Consider the following 22,854-nt stretch of genomic DNA (forward strand, 5'->3'; position numbering starts at 1 on the left):
CACTTTTTAAGAGCTTTTTATTTTTATGTCATAGTGCCATGCTGCATCCTTATGACGTAGCAGTGACTATCAGTGTGACGTAGCAGTGGAATGTCCCCATCCCTAAAGGAAAAGATTTGGAGGCATTCCTGAAAGTTAGTGAGAACAAAGACGAACTCTTCAAGTTTCTCTCTGATGAGCTCGTGAAGGCAACCTCCACGTCTGAATACCATCTACTGACAACGAAAGGGGAACTTGTGCTGTCCAACAAGACAGTCGAGCTATCTGACATCACTCCATCTGACCATGAGGAGGCACACAGCCGTATGATGCTGCACTTGCGTCATGCTGTCATGGATGGCCATAAGAAGGCATTCCTCCGGACAGTTGACTCTGATGTCATCGTGCTGTCTGTTCGCTTCTTCACAACATTCCAAAACCTCGGGCTTACCGAGCTGTGGATTGGTTTCGGGAGTGGGAAAGCATGCACAGATATTCCAGTTCATGAAGTTTCATTGCAGCTGGGACCTGACAAATGTAAAGCACTCCCATTCTTCCATGCCTTTACAGGTTGTGACCTTACATCTAGCATGCTGGGCATTGGGAAGAAGTCAGGATGGAATGCTTGGATGAACTTTCCTGATGTAACTGAAACAATGATCAGCTTGACTGAAAATCCACACGAGCTGACAGAGGATTCTCTCCACATGCAGCGCATTGAGCAACTGATAGTGCTCATGTACAGCAAGAACTCCTCTGCTCCAGCAAGAACTGCTCCCGGATACAAACACCCTGGGGGATAATATACATATACTGCATCACTCCACAATCCTGGGAGGGGGTGGGGGGGGCAGAAAACAGGGTCCACCCAGACACCCAGATACAAACACCCTGGGTATAATATACTGCATCACTCCACCAGGATCTGGACACAGAAGAGTCAAATCAATATACTTGTTGTCAAAGTACGTTTTAAGCTTCGGAAAAAGAACAACACAATGAGGTCACTCACAAAAATAAAACCATTAATCCCACGTTGCCGTTCCGGAGGGAAGTCCCCGACCCAAGCCTCACACGAACTGACCAGGGTGAAGTCTCGAACGTACGCACACCAAAGATATTGATACATGGATATTGAACCACTGTGAAAGGCTCCGTCAGAAAAATGAAAAAAATCTGGACAGGGGAACACAAAATGGTGGAATAAATTTTTGTTTTAAAGGTTTAACTCAGATAAGAACAAAACAAGCAAGAAACTCACCCCAAAAAGGAAAAACCTAGACAAAACAACACAACTCTCACAAGTCTCACACTTGCCAAGTTGGGATGGAAACGCAGGTGGGAGGGGACGGGAACGGGTGACGTCGAGACCACGCCCACAAACCGCCACAATATAATTTTGAATCAAAATTTTATTGACATCATGATATCATCGTCAGCCACGGTCATAAAAAACCAAGCAGCCTATTTTCAATAGGAGGTCCAATTTGGTCGATGTGTCAAGTTTGGTGGCAATTGGCCCAGTAGTTTGGGTGTGATATTGGTGTTACACACACACACACACACACACACACACACACACACACACACACACACACACACACACACAATGACTTTTATTTAAAAGATAAAACCGAAAAACAGGCGGACGTTGAACCCTTGTTGTGAGTACGTCTATTAATTACGTAGCTACTTCTTCAACGTGAGTTGGACCGTGAGTACGTCCATGAATTACTTATTAATTATTGGACCTAAACTACGTCTATTAATTATGTACTATTGGAACGTACCATTTAGATTTAGACATGTAGATCTTTAGAGACCTTACACCTTTTAGATCCCTTCGACCCCTTTCGACCTTTACACAGCTCAGACCCTTTGATCCTTTAGTTTCGACCAAATGACCTTATTTAGATACTTTGGACCTTTTAGACCCCTTAAGACCTTTTCAGACCCTTTAGACCGTTTAAATCATTCAGACCCTCTGAACCAACTTCGATCCATTGACCTTACAGTTACAGACTGCTTAGACCCTTTAACCCTCAAGGCCATTTATACCTTTTAGTTTTAGACCCTTAGATCCCCTACCGATTCCTAAGACCCTATAGTACGCAGTAAGGAGATAAATATTTTCATAACGCCAATTCTTATATTTTGAAATACAAACGAAGATAAACTTGGACGGACCCGTGTTGGAGGCGGACGAAAGCAGAGAGACCAAGAGGAGGTGCACAGGTGGACGGAGTGGACGGACCCGTGTTGGAGGCGGACGAACGCAGAGAGACCAAGAGGAGGTGCACAGGTGGACGGACCCGTGTTGGAGGCGGACGCCAGAGAAGGTGCACACACACACGGACCAGTGCTGCGATGTGGCCTGAACACGAGCGGAGTGACACAGAGGGCCGGGCCTGTTGGGAGTGGCCTCTTGAGCGGCCCAGGCCGGCCAGTGGAGGCGCTGGTGGCGTGGCCGCGATCGCAGGTGTCGGGCCTTCATTATTTTCCTTCTTACATTCCCCTTTCCTCTCACCCCCTGTGTTTATATATCTTGCTAGTTGCTGCTGAGGAATCTGTGCTCTATCGGGGTTCCTCTTGTTGCGGGATTGTGTTCTTCACAAAGGAAGAGCCATATTGAGGTAAATGGAGGAAAACTGTGGCCGCGGAGGCCCGAGGCCTCGTCCGTGGAAATAGGCCACACCACCTTCTCGGCGATCTTTTCCCGCGCTCTCTCTCTTTCTTCCACGTTTTTTATTTTTATCCTTTTCCTCTAAGAACGAATGTTTCGGTGTCCGAAGGTTGACCAATGTGTGTTGGTTGTGTTTGATTCCCGTACCTGTTTGTCTTTGTGTAATTCATTACCGTGTGCAGCCGGTGCCGGGGACTTCCTCGTGTTGCCCAGTGGGCCATGTCGTGTTCTCCTATCGCCCCCCTTGTCCTGCCGTGCCTACCTGTCTGTCCTCATTTTAAAATGTTACATAATGATTATCCGTCTCTTATTATTGTCCTTGATTCTGTCCACCTTCGATCTATTCGTTTACCCTGATAGTGATATCGGTGCGGGTAAATGATCCTCTTCCATTGGTTGTTAACGTTTTGAATCGCACGTGATCTCGTGTGTGTGTGTGTGTGTGTGTGTGTGTGTGTGTGTGTGTGTGTGTGTGTGTGTGTACGTACTTGTGTGTGTGTACGTACTTGTGTGTGTGTACGTACTTGTGTGTGTGTGTGTGTGTGTGTGTGTACGTGTGTGTGGGTGTGAATAAAAGAGAGATATAGAATTGTGAGGAACAGAAATGAAAAAACGAGATTGTGTGTGTGTGTGTGTGTGTGTACGTACTTATGTGTGTGTGTGTGTACGTACGTGTGTGTGTGTGTGTGTGTGTGTGTGTGTGTGTGTGTGTGTGTGGGTGTGAATAAAAGAGAGATATAGAATTGTGAGGAACAGAAATGAAAAAACGAGATTGTGTGTGTGTGTGTGTGTGTGTGTGTATACTTGTGTGTGTGTATACTTGTGTGTGTGTATACTTGTGTGTGTGTATACTTGTGTGTGTGTGTATACTTGTGTGTGTGTGTGTGTGTGTACTTGTGTGTGTGTGTGTGTGTGTGTGTGTGTGTGTGTGTGTGTGTGTGTGTGTGTATATATACTTGTGTGTGTGTATACTTGTGTGTGTGTGTATACTTGTGTGTGTGTGTATACTTGTGTGTGTGTGTGTGTGTGTGTGTGTGTGTGTGTGTACTTGTGTGTGTGTGTGTGTGTGTGTGTGTGTGTGTGTGTGTGTGTGTGTGTGTGTGTGTGTGTGTGTGTGTGTGAGATTTATTTAACACCTTGCCCTTTTTCGCACCACTGATCCAAATCTACTTCCCTTATAAACTCCAATTTAATATACTGTACTCAGTAATCTCACTTTTGTGTACTTTATATCCATCCAATAATGTTTATCTTTCTTTCTTTTTTTGTTTTGTATCCACAGCACTTGTTCCGACCTTGTTTTTTGCGAGAAGTTGCCCATACATCAATAAGTGAAGCGTCATGAGTGTGCTGGTGGGGGCGGCAGACCCACAGCAGGACTTTTCAGCATGGCTGGGTGCCCAGGGCATGAAGCCGCGATTCGCCGAGGCCATGGACCGAGACCTTGGCATCAATGACTACGATGACCTGCTTGCTTGTACGGAGGATGCTCAGGTTCTTGTGGAGTTCTTCAATGTCGCGCGTGAAAAGCTGCCCTTCGCTCCCTACGCGGTGCTCCGTCGCATCATAAAGATGGTTATCTCGGAGAAGGAAAGGGGTGATGGCCACAGAAACTCTAACGAAGAAGCCTCCGTGGAATTGCTTACCGAACAGCCGGTAGTGTTGGGGCTTCTACAGACGATGGTAGCATTATTGAGCAATCTCGGGCAGGAGCTCTTCCAGGCAGCAGAGAGATTTGGAGCGCTGACGGACACTTTTCACTCGAACACTCCTGATGAAAATGAAGACGTTCATACAAATGGTGCGTATATGCATTGTCTTTTCTCCATTGTCTTTTCTCCATTGTCTTTTCTCCATTGTATTTTCTCCATTGTATTTTCTCATCTCTGAACTAGTTAAATATATATTGTGTTGCTACTTGTCACCCCTGCATTGTTCTGTGCCATACATTCACGTCATACCGTTCCATGGGCTCCCTAATGACGTGTATGTACACTTTCAACCTCGACACCTCGACATAGGAATGATGTCATACGTATTGTAATCCATCACGTTTAAAGTGCTATAAAAGATAAATACTTAAGTTCCACATATTTACAAGTATTAAGCAATTGTCGCTGATATTAACAGAAAATGCACAGCTGCACAGGGGGAGAACGGGACGGCAGCACGGGGGGAGAACGGGACGGCCGCACGGGGGGAGAACGGGACGGCCGCACGGGGGGAGAACGGGACGGCCGCACGGGGGGAGAACGGGACGGCCGCTTTTGGGGGAGAACGGGACGGCCGCACGGGGGGAGAACGGGACGGCCGCACAGGGGGAGAACGGGACGGCCGCACAGGGGGAGAACAGGACGGCCGCACAGGGGGAGAACGGGACGGCCGCACAGGGGGAGAACAGGACGGCCGCACAGGGGGAGAACGGGACGGCCGCACAGGGGGAGAACGGGACGGCCGCACAGGGGGAGAACGGGACGGCCGCACAGGGGGAGAACGGGACGGCCGCACAGGGGGAGAACGGGACGGCCGCACAGGGGGAGAACGGGACGGCCGCACAGGGGGAGAACGGGACGGCCGCACAGGGGGAGAACGGGACGGCCGCACAGGGGGAGAACGGGACGGCCACGCGGGGAGAACGGGACGGCCGCACAGGGGGAGAACGGGACGGCCGCACAGGGGGAGAACGGGACGGCCGCACAGGGGGAGAACGGGACGGCCGCACAGGGGGAGAACGGGACGGCCGCACGGGGGGAGAACGGGACGGCCGCACGGGGGGAGAACGGGACGGCCGCACGGGGGGAGAACGGGACGGCCGCACAGGGGGAGAACGGGATGGCCGCACAGGGGGAGAACGGGACGGCCGCACAGGGGGAGAACGGGACAGCCACGTGGGGAGAACGGGACGGCCGCACAGGGGGAGAACGGGACGGCCACACAGGGGGAGAACGGGACGGCCGCACAGGGGGAGAACGGGACTGCCGCACAGGGGGAGAACGGGACGGCCGCACAGGGGGAGAACGGGACGGCCGCACAGGGGGAGAACGGGACGGCCGCACAGGGGGAGAACGGGACGGCCACACAGGGGGAGAACGGGACTGCCGCACAGGGGGAGAACGGGACGGCCGCACAGGGGGAGAACGGGACGGCCGCACAGGGGGAGAACGGGACGGCCGCACAGGGGGAGAACGGGACGGCCACACAGGGGGAGAACGGGACGGCCACACAGGGGGAGAACGGGACGGCCACACGGGGAGAACGGGACGGCCGCACAGGGGGAGAACGGGACGGCCGCACAGGGGGAGAATGGGACAGCCGCACAGGGGGAGAACGGGACGGCCACACAGGGGGAGAACGGGACGGCCACACAGGGGGAGAACGGGACGGCCACACAGGGGGAGAACGGGACAGCCGCACAGGGGGAGAACGGGACGGCCACACAGGGGGAGAACGGGACGGCCACACAGGGGGAGAACGGGACGGCCGCACAGGGGGAGAACGGGACGGCCGCACAGGGGGAGAACGGGACGGCCGCACAGGGGGAGAACGGGACGGCCGCACAGGGGGAGAACGGGACGGCCGCACAGGGGGAGAACGGGACGGCCGCACAGGGGGAGAACGGGACGGCCGCACAGGGGGAGAACGGGACGGCCGCACAGGGGGAGAACGGGACGGCCGCACAGGGGGAGAACGGGACGGCCGCACAGGGGGAGAACGGGACGGCCGCACAGGGGGAGAACGGGACGGCCGCACAGGGGGAGAACGGGACGGCCGCACAGGGGGAGAACGGGACGGCCGCACAGGGGGAGAACGGGACGGCCGCACAGGGGGAGAACGGGACGGCCGCACAGGGGGAGAACGGGACGGCCGCACAGGGGGAGAACGGGACGGCCGCACAGGGGGAGAACGGGACGGCCGCACAGGGGGAGAACGGGACGGCCGCACAGGGGGAGAACAGGACGGCTGCACAGGGGGAGAACGGGACGGCCACACAGGCGGAGAACGGGATGGCCACATGGGGAGAACGGAACGGCCGCACAGAATGAAAAATGTGACCTTGACCTTGGGGCGAAAATGAAAAATTGAGCTCCGTGGGGCTAGACACATGACATTGGCCAAACCAAATACCGAAACCCGTCAGATTCCACCAACTCCCTCGGAGAAGATGTAGCTTGAACTCGATTACCCCCTAAAAAGACATCTTTTTCGGGCATGGCTCCACCCACAATGGGCGCAATATGCCCACTCCAGGCAGGCCACAACTAGATCATGATATCAACCTCCCACCCAAGTTTCATCAAGATCGGATGATATCATCGGGTAGTTATGCTGCGGACAGACAGACACACACACAGACAGACGCACACACATGACGAATATAGTGGTCACTCTGTTTGATAACTTGTGAACCAATGACATGCCCCCAGTACTATGATGGCTTTACAAATGCACTCTATTTATTCACTTGGGGGGAGGGGGGGGGGCATGTGACCCAGAAGGGGATTGAGGAGATTAAAGAAAACCTCTGCTCGCACACGTGTTCCAGTTCCCCACAATCGCTCTAGTTCGTGCCTCAGTCCAGTTGGTCGTTCGGGGTCCTGTCTTTGCACGCAACGGTTCTGTACAGGGTTTGTTTTGCTACGCCTGTGCGCCTTCCCTCAGGGACTCCCAAGCTCTCCACTCCGAAGATCCACAAAAAAACTGGGCAACCAATAAGCATTCTTGCTCACACCAGCAACCATGAGGACGCCTCAACCACAACAAACTGTTATGTGCCACTTATGCCATGTTTTGCCCCGTCGGGCCAAATTATTGCGCACCTTGGACCACACACCAGCCGTGAACCTTTCTTCACTTGCCCCGCCTCGTTTCGACAGCCGGCCTCGTGCCCTTGACCTGACCCAGCGATCGTGGACCATACTGATTGGCTGTAAAGTGAGGAAAATTCCACATAAAGACTGATGCATGGCTGGAAGATTTAAGAATGAATGGAAAAGGGGAGGGGGGGGGGGAAGGAAGTTGGGGCTTAGACACACACTTGGGCCAGGTTTGGGGAAGGGGATAGATCTCTCTGAACAAGTGTTTAACACATTTGATCACTTATGGGAATTACACCACAATTACGCTGGCATGTACATGAAATAACTGTTCTAATCTATCTATTTTACTATGACATAACTATTCTAATCTATCTCCTAATCTATCCCCCATTCTAATCTATCTCCCAGACCCTAACCCTAACAATATGAAGGATGGTCAAATGCATGCCTAAAATACTCATTTTGTGTTGTTTTTCTTTTTGCTTTTTATGGGTAGTGTTTGTCGCTGCTGCTGTTTTAAGTTTATTGTTGCCAAGATGCATGTTTTAGTGTGTCATTCATGTCTTTGTGTAGAATTTGTTGGTGTTGGTGAGGAGGGTTCCTTGGTGGTCAAGGTTGAAGATCTGAATACATCCATCAGGCCTAACTTTGAAGATGATGCTGTGCCAATGTGGAAGAACTATGGGAGTGACGACGTAACCACCGGTAGGCCGTGTTTTGAAACATATTTGACATTTGAGTTCCCCATCATGAATTTGTGGATCCGTCTTTTAGTCGAGTACCTATAATATTAAAATGCTTATTGACAGGGCCTTAGCTTGGACTACATGTGCGCGTTTGCCTTAAATTTGTTGTGCAAACTGATTTTCATTCAATGGAGGTCGACGTCAAATTAAAAACTATAAATTCTTAATCACATTGATAATAAAAAGATTAAATGCGCCCACTTTCAGCAATCTGAGCAAGTACCCTAATGTGTGCCAATGCCAGCCTTCATGTGTTGTTTACATCGTACTCGAGTTGGTTTGACTTGGAGGTTGTTTTTTTTTTCCATTTGTTTTTTTGTGTACAAAGTCGAGGCTCGTAGAAGAGCTAGAATGCTGAATAGATCAGGGCGGAAGAGAACAAAAAGAGCAGCAGAGAGTGGGGGGACACCAACAGCAGGGTTGAAGGACAAAATAGAGGGATACTTGGACAAATAATGGGAGTGGGGAGAAATGAGGGAAATGGAGTGGACAAGACGGATACAGAAGCAAACTGTCACAAAGGAAAAAATTAAAATTTGGAAGTATGCTTGGTGTTGGGAGTGGGGGGCTTGCAGAAAAGATCATGGTTTGGAAGGGGTTGATCTGACATGGTGGTGAACAGCTGTTTTGACCATCTGGAGGGAAGAGTGAGGTTGGTTCCACAGGCCAGGGTGAAAAGAGGTACGAATGGTTGTTGGCATTGGGGCTGTGTTAAGCTGCCCACTTGTTGCTCAGAATGAGGTTATCTTTGAGGCTGTTGCACAAAATCTTCAAGCTTTGCCCTGCGAACAACATCACTCTACCCATGGCCTCTTCCGTGTGTGTTTTGGATGAAGCCAGCATGCCCTGTATGGGTAGTGGGTGCGGTTTGCGGTTACTCAAGTGGTGAAAAACCATCTTTTGTTGCCATCCATTTAATGACCTTTAATAACCTTTTAGCTCTTACTCGAGCCTCGATTCTGTATACAAAAAAAAAATAAAAAAACTTCAAGATTAAGTGGTGGCGATTTTTAGGAAAGAGAGAGAGGAAATTATTTCTGAGATGAGCGCTTACTGTGGGCCAGCTCAGGATTGCTCCTCAACATTGGCTGTGTACCTGTTGGACCTCTTCATTGAAGCGTACCTCAGCCCACAGGCTCAACTAGTCTGTGTCGTATTTCTCGGCAAATTGGCCTGTCGTATTTCAAGGTAGCTAGTCGAGCCCTTTACCTGAAGTGCCCTGCAAGACCTACTGGCTGAACTAGTGCGACCTGGCGACCTTAATAACAGTTCGACAAAGTTGTCTAATTTCTTTTCGGTTGTTTTTTTCCCCCTTTTAATCAATTGGTGAATGAGCTTTGTGTCCAACAGGATGGTGGAGGAGTAGCACACTTACCTTTGAACTGGCTAGCATTACGTGGTAGATATTAAGAGGTATGTGCATTCGCCTCTGAGCTGTCTCGCTGAATTCAAAGCTCGACCCAGCTTTAACCGTCACCCTGGTGTTTCCCATACATAAGGCATAAGGACCGAACCACAGCTCTCATGATCATTGATGTGGTTCACTTGACCTTTTTTTGTCTAGAAGTTTTTTGTCAACAGAAAAGATTGTTGAGTCCAGTAAAAAAAAAAATTGAATGCCATACTTTGCACTCATTTTTTTTCATTCCATCTACCTAAATAGATGTTCGGTTGATTGGTGGCTCTGAGTCTGCACCTCTGCCTGGGAGGAAGGAGGGTGAGGACTCGTTGAACGAGGTAGTGGAAGATCCAAATGTGGAAGAGGAACTAAAGGAGGGCTATGGTGGAGATGAAGAGGAGAGTCATCCAGATAAATGTGACTCGAGCATGATCACTGGTGGCAGTCAGTGGTGGCCATGCAAGGTCAAATCGGAGCCCAGCTTTGGAGACTCAGGAGGAGGTAAATGTTCTCACAACTGCATGCTTGCTTTCACTGTCTATCCTTAACCACAGCCGGGTAACAAACCTGCAAAAAGACGGTTCCAATGCTTTTTTCTTTACATCACATCTAATACAACTGGATACAAGTAGAAGCTTTGGCCTCTTTTATTAATCGGCACATTAAGCGTTTCCTATCTTCGTTGTTCAGGCCGCATTGTTTCAATTTAATTTCTCACTTAAACCTTGGACATATTGCTTTCGTATTTTTTATTTTTAGCTAAGTTGTATTACATCATACGCAGCCACCTTTTATTTTTTCATAACATTCGAGTGTTCTTGAGCTTGTATATCCTTCAAAATTTTCTGCTCTGGATGTAGTAGTCGAGACCAGTGAGTTTTCATCAAACTTGAACACAACAGATTATTGATGGAGCATCTGATGTAGATTAAGCCTGGTGTTGGCTTAGCGGTTAGGGTGCCGGCTTGGGATCCTAGGATCCTGGGTTTGAATCCCGGTCAATCGCTGAATTAACGCCAGGGGGGTTGACTCAGCCTGTCATCCTTCCGAGGTCGGCAAATTGAGCACCAGTTCACTGGTAATTCCCTGCGTGTCGCAAGAGTCGACTAACAGGGTTGGTGGCAGGAAGGGCATCCGGCCGTAAAACATTGCTTCAAAAAGGGGACCATGGTGCCCGAAAAAGGCCAACCCCTGCTCGGCGGGGAAAAATGGCCTCTAAAAGTGGTTCTTCTTCTTCATCTGATGTAGATTGGTGCCATTGGAGTCAGGAATGGCCATTTTCAAGTGTATCATTTGGGTACACTAGGCTAGCCCCTACCCACACCCTCTCTCCCCCCAAGAAACTTCAATAAACATGTCGATTGTACATATCACCTTCTTACAACTTTAGAAGGGAATTTCAAGGAACTAAAGAAGAACTCAAATTAGGTTGTTGATCAAACTTTGATATATTGTTATTGTTAATTATATTGTTAATTTCTACTCTATACTACTCAAATTGGTTTCTACTCTCAAGATTAGATTAAACGTCATTGACATTTTTTCTACGATATTCAGTTTAAAAAAAAGGATGTTTATACATTGAAAAGTCCAAATCGCATCAACCAGTCTTTAAGAATGAGACAAAAAAAATAATCTTAAACAACAGTAATTTATTTATTCAGATTGAACTTCTTCCATCACAATGTTAAGTACACAACACTTACAAGGACAAGGAATAAAAACCTTCTTCTTTTTTTTTTAGTGTAAAGGGATGTTGGGATGTTACTCCAAAAAGTATGTAAACAAGGTAGGGATGATCACAAGAAATGATCATGTGAAACCATCCCACCATCTTTCTTTGAATAATAGTTGGCCCTAGAAAAGACAAAGTTATATCGAACACACACACACACACACACACACACACACACACACACACACACACACACACGCTTTTCTATGGCCAACTATTATTCAAAGAAAGATGGCGGGATGGTTTCACATGATCATTTCTTATGATCATCCCTACCTTGTTTACATACTTTTTGGAGTAACATCCCTACATCCCTTTACATTAAAATGTTTTTATTACTTGTTGTACACCGCTCCTTTCCTATGTCATCCTCGCCAGGCACCAAAGGGGGCCCAGCGATGGCGCACGCTAAAAGGGAGTACTCGGATTTCAATCCATATGTTTTCTTATTTTCTTTCTTGTTTGTTTGTTTGTTTGTTTTCTTGTTTGTCCAGGTGATATCTCAGCCATTCTTTGAGCTAGGAAGCTGAAATTTGGGCACAATAGTGAGCACGTGCTTTGGCAAAAACAGTATTTTTTCTTTTTTGATTAATCAATTGTTGATTAATTACTGAATTATTATCGATTTATTAAGTACAGTACTTATTTATTTTATTTCTCATCTGGGCATTATTTCGGGCACCTTTTGAGCTAGGAAGCTGATATTTGTACATGACATTGACAAAGTGATTTGGCTTTTTATTATTTTTATTTTATTTTAATATTCTTTTATTATTCTTTTTATGTAAAGGGTATTTTTGATTTATTGTTTATATCGATTAACTATATAATTTTTTCAAGTAATTACTGAATTTTTTTAAATTAATTGCTTAATTCATTTTCGAAAAATTACAGATTGGGATGAAGCAATGGTGGTTTAGGTATGCTATTAGCCAATTCATTATGAAATTAATTATTCAACGATTTTTTGTTTTTTCAATTGCGTGATTAATCAATTAATCGATCAATTATTGTGCACCACACCCTCCCAATTCTGTCTCCATGTGCTGCACTGCGGCATTGCCGGGCACTGGAGGCCCCGGTGATGCCACGTGCTGGAGGATATGTTATTTATTACTTGCAAAATCGAAGATTTTTCAAGTATATTGGTCGGTTGTGTTTGTGGTTCTGCCTGTCTGTTTGTTACTTGCAAAATCGAAGATTTTTCAAGTATATTGGTCGGTTGTGTTTGTAGTTCTGTCTGTTTGTTACTTGCCGGAAAAGATTCCGGCAAGTATGTTGATCTGTTCGTTTGTCTGTCTGTTTGTTACTTGCCGGAAAAGATTCCGGCAAGTATGTTGATCTGTTCGTTTGTTTGTCTGTCTGTCTGTTTGTTACTTGCCGGAAAAGATTCCGGCAAGTATGTTGATCTGTTCGTTTGTTTGTTACTTGACGGAAAAATTTTCCGGCAAGTATGTTGATCTGTTCGTTTGTTACTTGCCGGAAAAATTTTCCGGCAAGTATGTTGATCTGTTCGTTTGTTTGTCTGTTTGTCTGTTTGTCTGTTTGTCTGTTTGTCTGTCTGTTTGTCTGTCTGTTTGCAGCACTGCGTCTACACCGTTGCACGGAGAATCGCCAAACTTTGCACACATATTGGTCTTGCCCTGGAATAGACTGTGCCCAATTGATGACGTCATCGGTGACGTGGTTCGGCCGCCATCTTGGAAAAACCGAAAAACTTTGCACCTCTATATCTCCGAAAGTACTGTACTGAAAAAATTGAGACATGGCTCATTGTAAAGAACTCTCCATGGGGAATAAAATATGTTAATGATGACGTCATATGTCACGTGGTCGGCCGCCATCTTGGAAAAAAGGCAAAAATTTGCACCACTATATCTCCAAAAGTGCTGAACAGAAAAAATTGAGACATGGCTCATTGTAAAGAACTCTCCATGGGGAATAAAATATGTTAATGATGACGTCATCAGTCACGTGGTCGGCCGCCATCTTGGAAAAACCGAAAAACTTAGCACCTCCATATCTCCGAAAGTGCTGAATAGAAAAAATTGAGACATGGCTCATTGTAAAGAACTCTCCATGGGGAATAAAATATGTTAATGATGACGTCATATGTCACGTGGTCGGCCGCCATCTTGGAAAAACGGCAAAACTTTGCACCACTATATCTCCAAAAGTGCTGAACAGAAATAATTGAGACATGGCTCATTGTAAAGAACTCTCCATGGGGAATAAAATATGTTAATGATGACGCCATCGGTCACGTGGTTCGGCCGCCATCTTGTAAAAATGGGAAAACTTTGCACCACTATATCTCCAAAAGTGCAGAATGGAAAAAATTGAGACATGGCTCATTGTAAAGAACTCTCAATGGGGAATAAAATATGTTAATGATGACGTCATATGTCACGTGGTTCGGCCGCCATCTTGGAAAAACCGAAAAACTTAGCACCTCCATATCTCCGAAAGTGCTGAATAGAAAAAATTGAGACATGGCTCATTGTAAAGAACTCTCCATGGGGAATAAAATATGTTAATGATGATGTCATCGGTCACGTGGTTCGGCCTCCATCTTGGAAAAACAGAAAAACTCTGCACCTCCATATCTCCGAAAGTGCTCAATAGAAAAAATTGAGACATGGCCCATTGTAAAGAACTCTCCATGGGGAATGAAATATGTTAATGATGATGTCATCAGTCACGTGGTTCGGCCGCCATCTTGGAAAAACCGAAAAACCTCGCACCTCCATATCTCCGAAAGTGCTGAATAGAAAAAATTGAGAAATGGCTCATTGTAAAGAACTCTCCATGTGGAATAAAATATGTTAATGATGACGTCATCTGTCACGTGGTTCGCCCGCCATCTTGGAAAAACCGAAAAACTTTGCAATTCCACATCTCCAAAAGTCCTGAATAGAAAAAATTGAGACATGGCTCATTGTAAACAACTCTCCACGGGGAATAAAATATGTTAATGATGACATCATCGGTCACATGGTTCGGCCGCCATATTTGTCCTAAATGGCCAATAAAAAAGTACATTCCGGCAAGTCCTCGGTCTCTGACCGATTTTTCATCTGTTTGTCTGTCTGTTTGTCTGTCTGTCTGTTTGTCTGTCTGTTTGCAGCACTGCGTCTACACCGTTGCACGGAGAATCGCCAAACTTTGCACACATATTGGTCTTGCCCTGGAATAGACTGTGCCCAATTGATGACGTCATCGGTGACGTGGTTCGGCCGCCATCTTGGAAAAACCGAAAAACGTTGCACCTCTATATCTCCGAAAGTACTGAACAGAAAAAATTGAGACATGGCTCATTGTAAAGAACTCTCCATGGGGAATAAAATATGTTAATGATGACGTCATATGTCACGTGGTCGGCCGCCATCTTGGAAAAACGGCAAAACTTTGCACCACTATATCGCCAAAAGTGCTGAACAGAAAAAATTGAGACATGGCTCATTGTAAAGAACTCCACATGGGGAATAAAATATGTTAATGATGACGTCATCAGTCACGTGGTCGGCCGCCATCTTGGAAAAACGGCAAAACTGTGCACCACTATATCTCCAAATGTGCTGAACAGAAAAAATTGAGACATGGCTCATTGTAAAGAACTCTCCATGGGGAATAATATATGTTAATGATGACGTCATCTATCACGTGGTTCGGCCGCCATATTTGTCCTAAATGGCCGATAAAAAAGTACATTCCGGCAAGTCCTCGGTCTCTGACCGATTTTTCATCTGTCTGTCTGTCTGTCTGTCTGTTTGCAGCACTGCGTCTACATCGTTGCACGTAGAATCGCCAAACTTTGCACACATATTGGTCTTGCCCTGGAATAGACTGTGCCCAATTGATGACGTCATCGGTGACGTGGTTCGGCCGCCATCTTGGAAAAACCGAAAAACTTTGCACCTCTTTATCTCCGAAAGTACTGAACAGAAAAAATTGAGACATGGCTCATTGTAAAGAACTCTCCATGGGGAATAAAATCTGTAAATGATGATGTCATCAGTCACGTGGTTCGGTCGCCATCTTGGAAAAACGGCAAAACGTTGCACCACTATATCTCCAAAAGTGCTGAACAGGAAAAATTGAGACATGGCTCATTGTAAAGAACTCTCCATGGGGAATAAAATTTGTTAATGATGACGTCATATGTCACGTGGTTCGGCCGCCATCTTGGAAAAACCGAAAAACTTAGCACCTCTATGTGTCCAAAAGTGCTGAATAGAAAAAATTGAGACATGCCTCATTGTAAAGAACTCTCCATGGGGAATAAAATATGTTAATGATGACGTCATCGGTCACGTGGTTCGGCCGCCATATTTGTCCTCAATGGCCAATAAAAAAGTAGATTCCGGCAAGTCCTCGGTCTCTGACCGATTTTTCATCTGTTTGTCTGTCTGTTTGCAGCACTACGTCCACACCGTTGCACGTAGAATCGCCAAACTTTGCACACGTATTTGTCTTGACCTGGAATAGACTGTGCCCAATTGATGACGTCATCGGTGACGTGGTTCGGCCGCCATCTTGGAAAAACGGCAAAACTTTGCACCACTATATCTCCAAAAGTGCTGAACAGAAAAAATTGAGACATGGCTCATTGTAAAGAACTCTCCATGGGGAATAAAATATGTTAATGATGACGTCATCAGTCACGTGGTCGGCCGCCATCTTGGAAAAACGGCAAAACTGTGCACCACTATATCTCCAAATGTGCTGAACAGAAAAAATTGAGACATGGCTCATTGTAAAGAACTCTCCATGGGGAATAATATATGTTAATGATGACGTCATCTATCACGTGGTTCGGCCGCCATATTTGTCCTAAATGGCCGATAAAAAAGTACATTCCGGCAAGTCCTCGGTCTCTGACCGATTTTTCATCTGTTTGTTTGTTTGTCATCGGCCTACAGGTCACAATTTTCAACCGATCTTCACGAAACTTCACCAAGTGGTAGAGTTAGTCAAAAGCAAGAAGCCTGTTGTTTTTGGGGTCAATAGGTCAAAAGGTCAACATAGGCCAAAGGTCACCAATTTTGCTAAATTTCTAAAATCCTCAATTTTCATCCGATTGACTTAAAATTTGAAGACCACTTGCATATCTGGTCACTGAATTCAACCACCAAGTATTTTTGAAGTCAACATAGGCCAAAAGGTCAGCATAGGCCAAATTTCTAAAATCCTCAATTTTCGTCCAATTGGCTTGAAATTTGAAGAGGACTTGCATATCTGGTCACTGAATTCAACCACCAAGTATTCTTCAGGTCAACATTGGCCAAAAGGTCAACATAGGCCAAATTTCTAAAATCCTCAATTTTCATCCAATTGACTTGAAATTTGAAGAGGACTTGCATATCTGGTCACTGAATTCAACCACGAAGTATTTTTGAGGTCAACATAGGCCAAATGGTCAACATAGGCCAAATTTCTAAAATCCTCAATTTTCATCCAATTGACTTGAAATTTGAAGAGGACTTGCATATCTGGTCACTGAACTCAACCACCAAGTATATTTGAGGTCAACATAGGCCAAAAGGTCAACTTAGTCCAAAAGGTCAACATAGGCCAAATTTCTAAAATCCTCAATTTTCATCTGATTGACTTGAAATTTGAAGAGGAGTTGCATATCTGATCAGTGATCACTGAATTCAACCACCAAGTATATTTGAAGTCAACATAGGCCAAAAGGTCAACATAGGCCACAATTCTAAAATCCTAAATTTTCATCTAATTGACTTGAAATTTGAAGAGGACTTGCATATCTGGTTACTGAATTCAACCACCAAGTATTTTTGAGGTCACTTTAGGCCAAAAGGTCAACATAGGCCATATTTCTAAAAACCTCAATTTTCATAGAATTGACTTGAAAATTGAACAGCATTTGCACATTGAGTCACTAAATAGGGAAACAAACTATATTTGGAGGTCAAAAGAGCAAAGGTCAACCTTCCAAAATCATTTTTCATCTGAAAAATCGTCAATTTTCATCCTGTTGACCCGAGCTTTGATCAAGATTGTAAATTTTAATCTTCATGAAATGGACAATTTGCTGTATCAATGGAAAACTTTTGGTGGGGAGGGCGGATTTTGCAAGTATCGTGCTACGCATGACGTCTTCTTGTTTGTTTGTCTTTGTCACCGGCCTACAGGTCACAATTCTAAACCAATCGTCACGAAACTTCACCAAGTTGTATAAGTCGTCCCAATTGAGAAGCCTATTGATTTTGAGGTCAAAGGTCATCAAGGCAAAATTTCTAAAATCGCCATTTTAAATCCGATTGACTTGAAAATTGAATAGCATTTGTATATCAAGTCACTAAATTGGGAAATGAACTATTTTTGAGGTCAAAAGGTCAAAGGTCAACTTAAGGTCTAATTTTGAAAATCACTTTTCATCTAAAAAGCCATCAATTCTCAACCGATTGACTTGAAAATTGAACAGCATTTGCATATCGAGTCAATAAATTGAGAAACATACTATTTTTGAGGTCAAAAGGTCAAAGGTCAACTCGAGGTCAATTTCTTTTTAAATCATCAATTTTCATCTAAAAAGCCGTCAATTCTCAACCGATTGACGTGAAAATTTAACAGCATTTGCATATCGACTCACTAAATTGGGAAACATACTATTTTTAGGTCAAAAGGTCAAAGGGCAACTCAAGGTCAACCTTCCAAAATCATCATTTTTCATCTGAAAAATCGTCACTTTTCTTCCTATTGACCCGAGCTTTGATCAAGATTGTCAATTTTAATCTTGATGAAAGGGACAATTTGCTGTATCAATGGAATTTTGTTCCTTGGGGAGGGGGGGGGCATATTTTGCAAGTATCGTGCTCCGCACGACGTCTTCTTGTTTATTACTTGCAAAATCGAAGATTTTTCAAGTATATTGGTCGGTTTTGTTTGTGGTTCTGTCTGTCTGTCTGTTTTTCTGTCTGTTTGTTTGTCACCGGCCCACAGGTCACAATTTTCAACCGATCTTCACGAAGCTTCACCAAATAGTAGAGTTGGTCAAAAGCAAGAAGCCTATTGTTGTTGGGGTCAATAGGTCAAAAGGTCAACATAGGCCAAAGGTCACCAACTTTGCTAAATTTCTACAATCCTCAATTTTCATCCGATTGACTTGAAATTTGAAGAGGACTTGCATATCTGGTCACTAAATTCAACCGAGTATTTTTGAGGCCAACATAGGCCAAAAGGTCAACATAGGCCAAATTTCTAAAATCCGCAATTTTCATCCAATTGACTTGAAATTTGAAGAGGACTTGCATATCTGGTCACTGAATTCAACCACCAAGTATTCTTGAGGTCAACTTAGGCCAAATGGTCAACATAGGCCAAATTTCTAAAATCACCAATTTTCATTTGATTGACTTGAACTTCTAAGAGGATTTATATATATGGTCACTGAATCCAACCACCATCTATTTTTGAGGTCAACATAGGCCAAATAGGCCAAATTTTTAATATCCTCAATTTTCATCCGATTGACTTGAAAATTGAACAGCATTTGCACATTGAGTCACTAAATATGGAAACTATTTTTGAGGTCAAAAGGTCAAAGGTAAACTCAAGGTCAACCTTCCAAAATCATCATTTTTCATCTGAAAAATCGTCACTTGTCATCCTGTTGACCCGAGCTTTGATCAAGATTGTAAATTTTAATCTTCATGAAATGGACAATTTGCTGTATCAATGGAAAACTTTGGGGGGGGGGGGGCATATTTTGCAAGTATCGTGCTCCGCATGACGTCTTCTTGTTTATTTATTTGTACTTTGAATGGTGTTCTTTGAATGTAGCTGTACTTGTTTCTTTACTTTATTTAGAAATATATATGATGTTCTACAACAGATTTACAAATGTTGTAGTACAAACTTTATAGACGTGCTCACCAGTGGCGTTATGAGGGTGTCTTGTGCCCGGGGGGGACAAAACATTTTTGCGCCCTCTGCTTCCACCTCCCTCCCCCACATCCTCAACCCAGGCACCATAGGGAAACTAGGATCTTCATATTAAAATATCTATTAAGGCTGTTCATTAAGTTCAGGCTATTCTATACAATGCCAGATGCCTACGTGATGCGCCAACGTAGTGAATCTGCCGCCAAGAAATTGTAACTCAAAGGTTCTTGATCACATGGTTCGCTTTTACCTTGACATCATGACTGGAGAGGGTTCATGATCATGTGCATCCCGTGTGGAGCACTGGTATCTCGCTATTATTTTATTTTCAAAATAAATATAACTGAAAAACAAGGGATTTCCCAAGGCATGATATTTCTACTGATATTATTTAATGTCACATTGTCACACATAACACGACGCTGAAGCAAATGTGTCTAGCAACCCCGCCCTCATCAGGCTGATTGACAGTCGTAGTCCCACCCTCCCCTCATATCCCTTCCCATTCTTTTACAAAGGAATATAGTTTTGCATATGTTTTATAGAATCCTTTCAAGCTACTAAAATTACAATACCAAAAGGTGCTGCACGAAGTAAAACTCTGTCGGATGGTACCAGAATCATTGCCATTGATAGAGGCAGTTCGGAAATATGCCGTCTGAAAATTATTATTATTATTATTGTGATGATGATGAACGAGAAGAGGAATTCCTGGGTTTTACCGATCTTGGGTTTTTTTTTTTTTTTTTTTTTCCTTTTGCTATGACCTGGACAATCAGTTGAACAGACCAGGTAGGCTCTCATATATAGCCTAAATGACTTTTTAGAGAAGATCTCCAAGTTATTTTTGTATATAGCACATGGGACCATCATTTTTTTCTGCGCCATCCCTACATAGAGATTACTAGCATACTATCTGATACTGGAAATAATACAAACCTTTTCTTGAGATGGGAAGTCCCACCATCAGACCCAATAACTGCAACGTCACTAGCGGAGGCACCAGCCAAACTTGCTGATGTGCTGGCCGAACACGGGGGGCACACACTCCTCTTGATCCACTTCAACTTGTTCCTCTCCTGCCGCATCAGGCACACTCTCTTCTTGACTTTCTGCCCGACTCTACATTTTTGTCTTTTTGCAGGCACAGAGCCGAATTTAAAGTATTTTCTGACTCATTCCTCTGATTTATCTTAATCAATTTAGCCTGGCCCTAATTGGGCACACTTTACTCTTATTGGCCTCATCCTTTACAAAGGGAAAAGGAGGAGGACAACAATTACTCTTATGGGGGTGTCATGTGTATCCATTGATATAATATATTTTTATATATCCCTGTAAGTTGACTTTCAGAAAAGTTTCATTCCGCTATTATTATCCCACGCACACGAAGCGAAAGGCGGGGTTAAGCAATCTGTTTTTGTCCGTCGATCTGTTTGCATGTTTTGTCAGTTTATGAAAGAGGAACAATTTATTTAAATCAAATAATATATTTTGAACATGAATGGGAACATGAACAAGAAGACAAGTCTGTCATTTTACCTTACCTTGGCTTAGAATTCATGTCGACTGCACAGAGAGGAGTGATATATATATATATAAAAAACACTGTGTGTGTGTGTGTGTGTGTGTGTGTGTGTGTGTGTGTGTGTGTGTGTGTGTGTGTGTGTGTGTGTGTGTGTGTGTGTGTGTGTGTGTGTGTGTGCAATGTTACCGATAGACTCCTAAATGGAGAGGCTTACGTGCTTGATATTTGACATAGACATGGCCATTGAGCCTGGGACGAACATGGCCGAACTCAAAATATTTGACGATCCATATTTTTTATTCATATTTACCTCAGCGCATTTCAGCGAAGTACCCGCTAATCTCAGCCGGTTCCAGAGCAGCTCGCTGATTCACTCAGAGCGATCACGTGATGTTCCATTTCCGCCGCCAGACTGATTCGCTCAGAGCGATCACATGATGTTCCATCCCGTCACACGTCACACGTTTTTTCACCTTTTATGCGATCGTGTTTTGTATCGATTTTGTGCGATATGAATTAAATGTCTTTGAAACAGCTGTGAAACGTCTTTCCACAACCCTTCCGTAACCAATTGGAGCAGTTTATTGCCGCACAAAACGAGATCCGCGAAGCGAGTTGGTCGAGCCGTTTCGCTCAGAGCGATCACGTGATGTTCCATCCCGTCACACGTCACACGTTTTTACACCTTTTATGCGATCGTGTTTTGTATCGATTTTGTGCGATATGAATTAAATGTCTTTCAAACAGCTGTGAAACGTCTTTCCACAACCCTTCCGTAACCGATTGGAGCAGTTTATTGCCGCACAAAACGAGATCCGCAAAGCGAGTTGGTCGAGTCGTGCTGACCAAGATGGCGACACGGCGGTTTCACTTTTCACGGAGTATGAGCGTTCTATATATTTTCAATTCAGTGCGCCCGTGATTTGTGGCATAGACATGACCATTGGGCCTTCACGGTGTAATTTGTGCGAGGCTTTTGTCCGAGTGAGCTTGAGTCGAGAGGGCGAATGTACGGGTTGGGATTGTACGGGTCTCCCTTCCCCCGCCCGGCAACGCCGGTACTGGAAGACGTCACAGGATCGGTGAGTCTCCAAAATCCGCTTCGTGCTGTTGCGAATATGCAGGACTATGTCCGATTGTTGTGCTGCTCTCCGACCATGAGAACTGCAACGTCATTGTTGACTGGCCATCCCTTCCCTCCCCCTTCCCCTCCCTCCTCCGTCCCCCCTTACCTTCCCCCTCCACCCTACCCCCTCCTCTTCTCCCCTCCCCCTCCCACCTCCCCTCCTCCCCTCCCCCTCCATTTTCCCCCTCCCCCTCCCTTTTCCCCCTCCCCCCTCTCCCTCCCTTTTCCTCTCCCCCCTCCCCCTCCCTTTCCCCCTCCCCCCTCCCCCTCCCTTTCCCCCTCCCCCCTCCCCCTCCCCTCCCCCTTCCCCCTCACCCTCCTTTCCCCCTCCACCCTACCCCTCCACCCTACCCCCTCCCCCTACCCCCTCCCCTTCTCCCCTCCCCCTCCCTTTTCCCCCTCCCCTCCCCCACCCTTCTCCCCTCTCCCCCTCTTCTCCCCTCCCCCCCCGTTCCCCTCCCCCCTCCCCTCCCCCCCCTCCCTTCCCCTCCCCCTCCCTCCTCCCATCCCTCACCCTCCCATCCCTCACCCTCCCATCCTCCACCCCTTCTCCTCCCCCTTACCCCCTCCGCCCTTCCCCCTCCCCTCCCTCCTCCCCTCCCCCTCCCCCTCCCCCCTCCCCCCTCCCCCCTCCCCCCACCCCCTCCCCCCTCCCCCCTCCCCTCCCCCTCCAGCCCCTCCCCCTCCCCTCCCCCTTCACCTCCCCCCTTCCCCCTCCCCTCCCCCTTCCCTCCTCCCCTCCCTCTTCCCTCCTCCCCTCCTCCCCCCTCCCCCTCCCCCTCCCCCCTCTTCTCCCCTCTCTTCATCAATGATCTCTCTGACTCTCTTGAAAATCCTCTCTATCTCTTTGCTGACGACTCTACTCTCTGTCGCTCCATTCCTCATCCCTCAGATCGGCAGTCTGCAGCCTCCTCACTCTCTGCAGACCTG

At 45.9% G+C, this 22,854-nt stretch overlaps 1 protein-coding gene across 12 annotated transcripts in view; it reads left to right on the top strand.

The window, feature by feature from the left end:
* The first annotated feature begins 2,183 nt into the window (after positions 1-2,183).
* The window catches only part of LOC137434760 (uncharacterized), a 36,038-nt gene continuing 15,367 nt past the window's right edge, over positions 2,184-22,854 (top strand). For 4 of the 12 annotated variants that reach the window (XM_078784602.1, XM_068127891.2, XM_068127901.2 and 1 more), the window contains exons 1-4: positions 2,246-2,612; positions 3,945-4,463; positions 8,053-8,184; positions 9,889-10,125. In XM_078784602.1, the coding sequence (XP_078640728.1) occupies positions 4,004-4,463; positions 8,053-8,184; positions 9,889-10,125 (829 nt within the window). In that variant the 5' untranslated portion in view covers positions 2,246-2,612; positions 3,945-4,003. Of the gene's footprint in view, positions 2,613-3,944; positions 4,464-8,052; positions 8,185-9,888; positions 10,126-22,854 lie in introns of all 12 variants that reach the window. The other 8 variants (XM_068127878.2, XM_078784629.1, XM_078784632.1 and 5 more) reach the window with 7 other exon arrangements.

Source organism: Myxine glutinosa, chromosome 1, assembly GCF_964187855.1.
Source record: "Myxine glutinosa chromosome 1, kmMyxGlut1.1, whole genome shotgun sequence".
In the NCBI taxonomy this organism is placed as follows: domain Eukaryota; kingdom Metazoa; phylum Chordata; class Myxini; order Myxiniformes; family Myxinidae; genus Myxine; species Myxine glutinosa.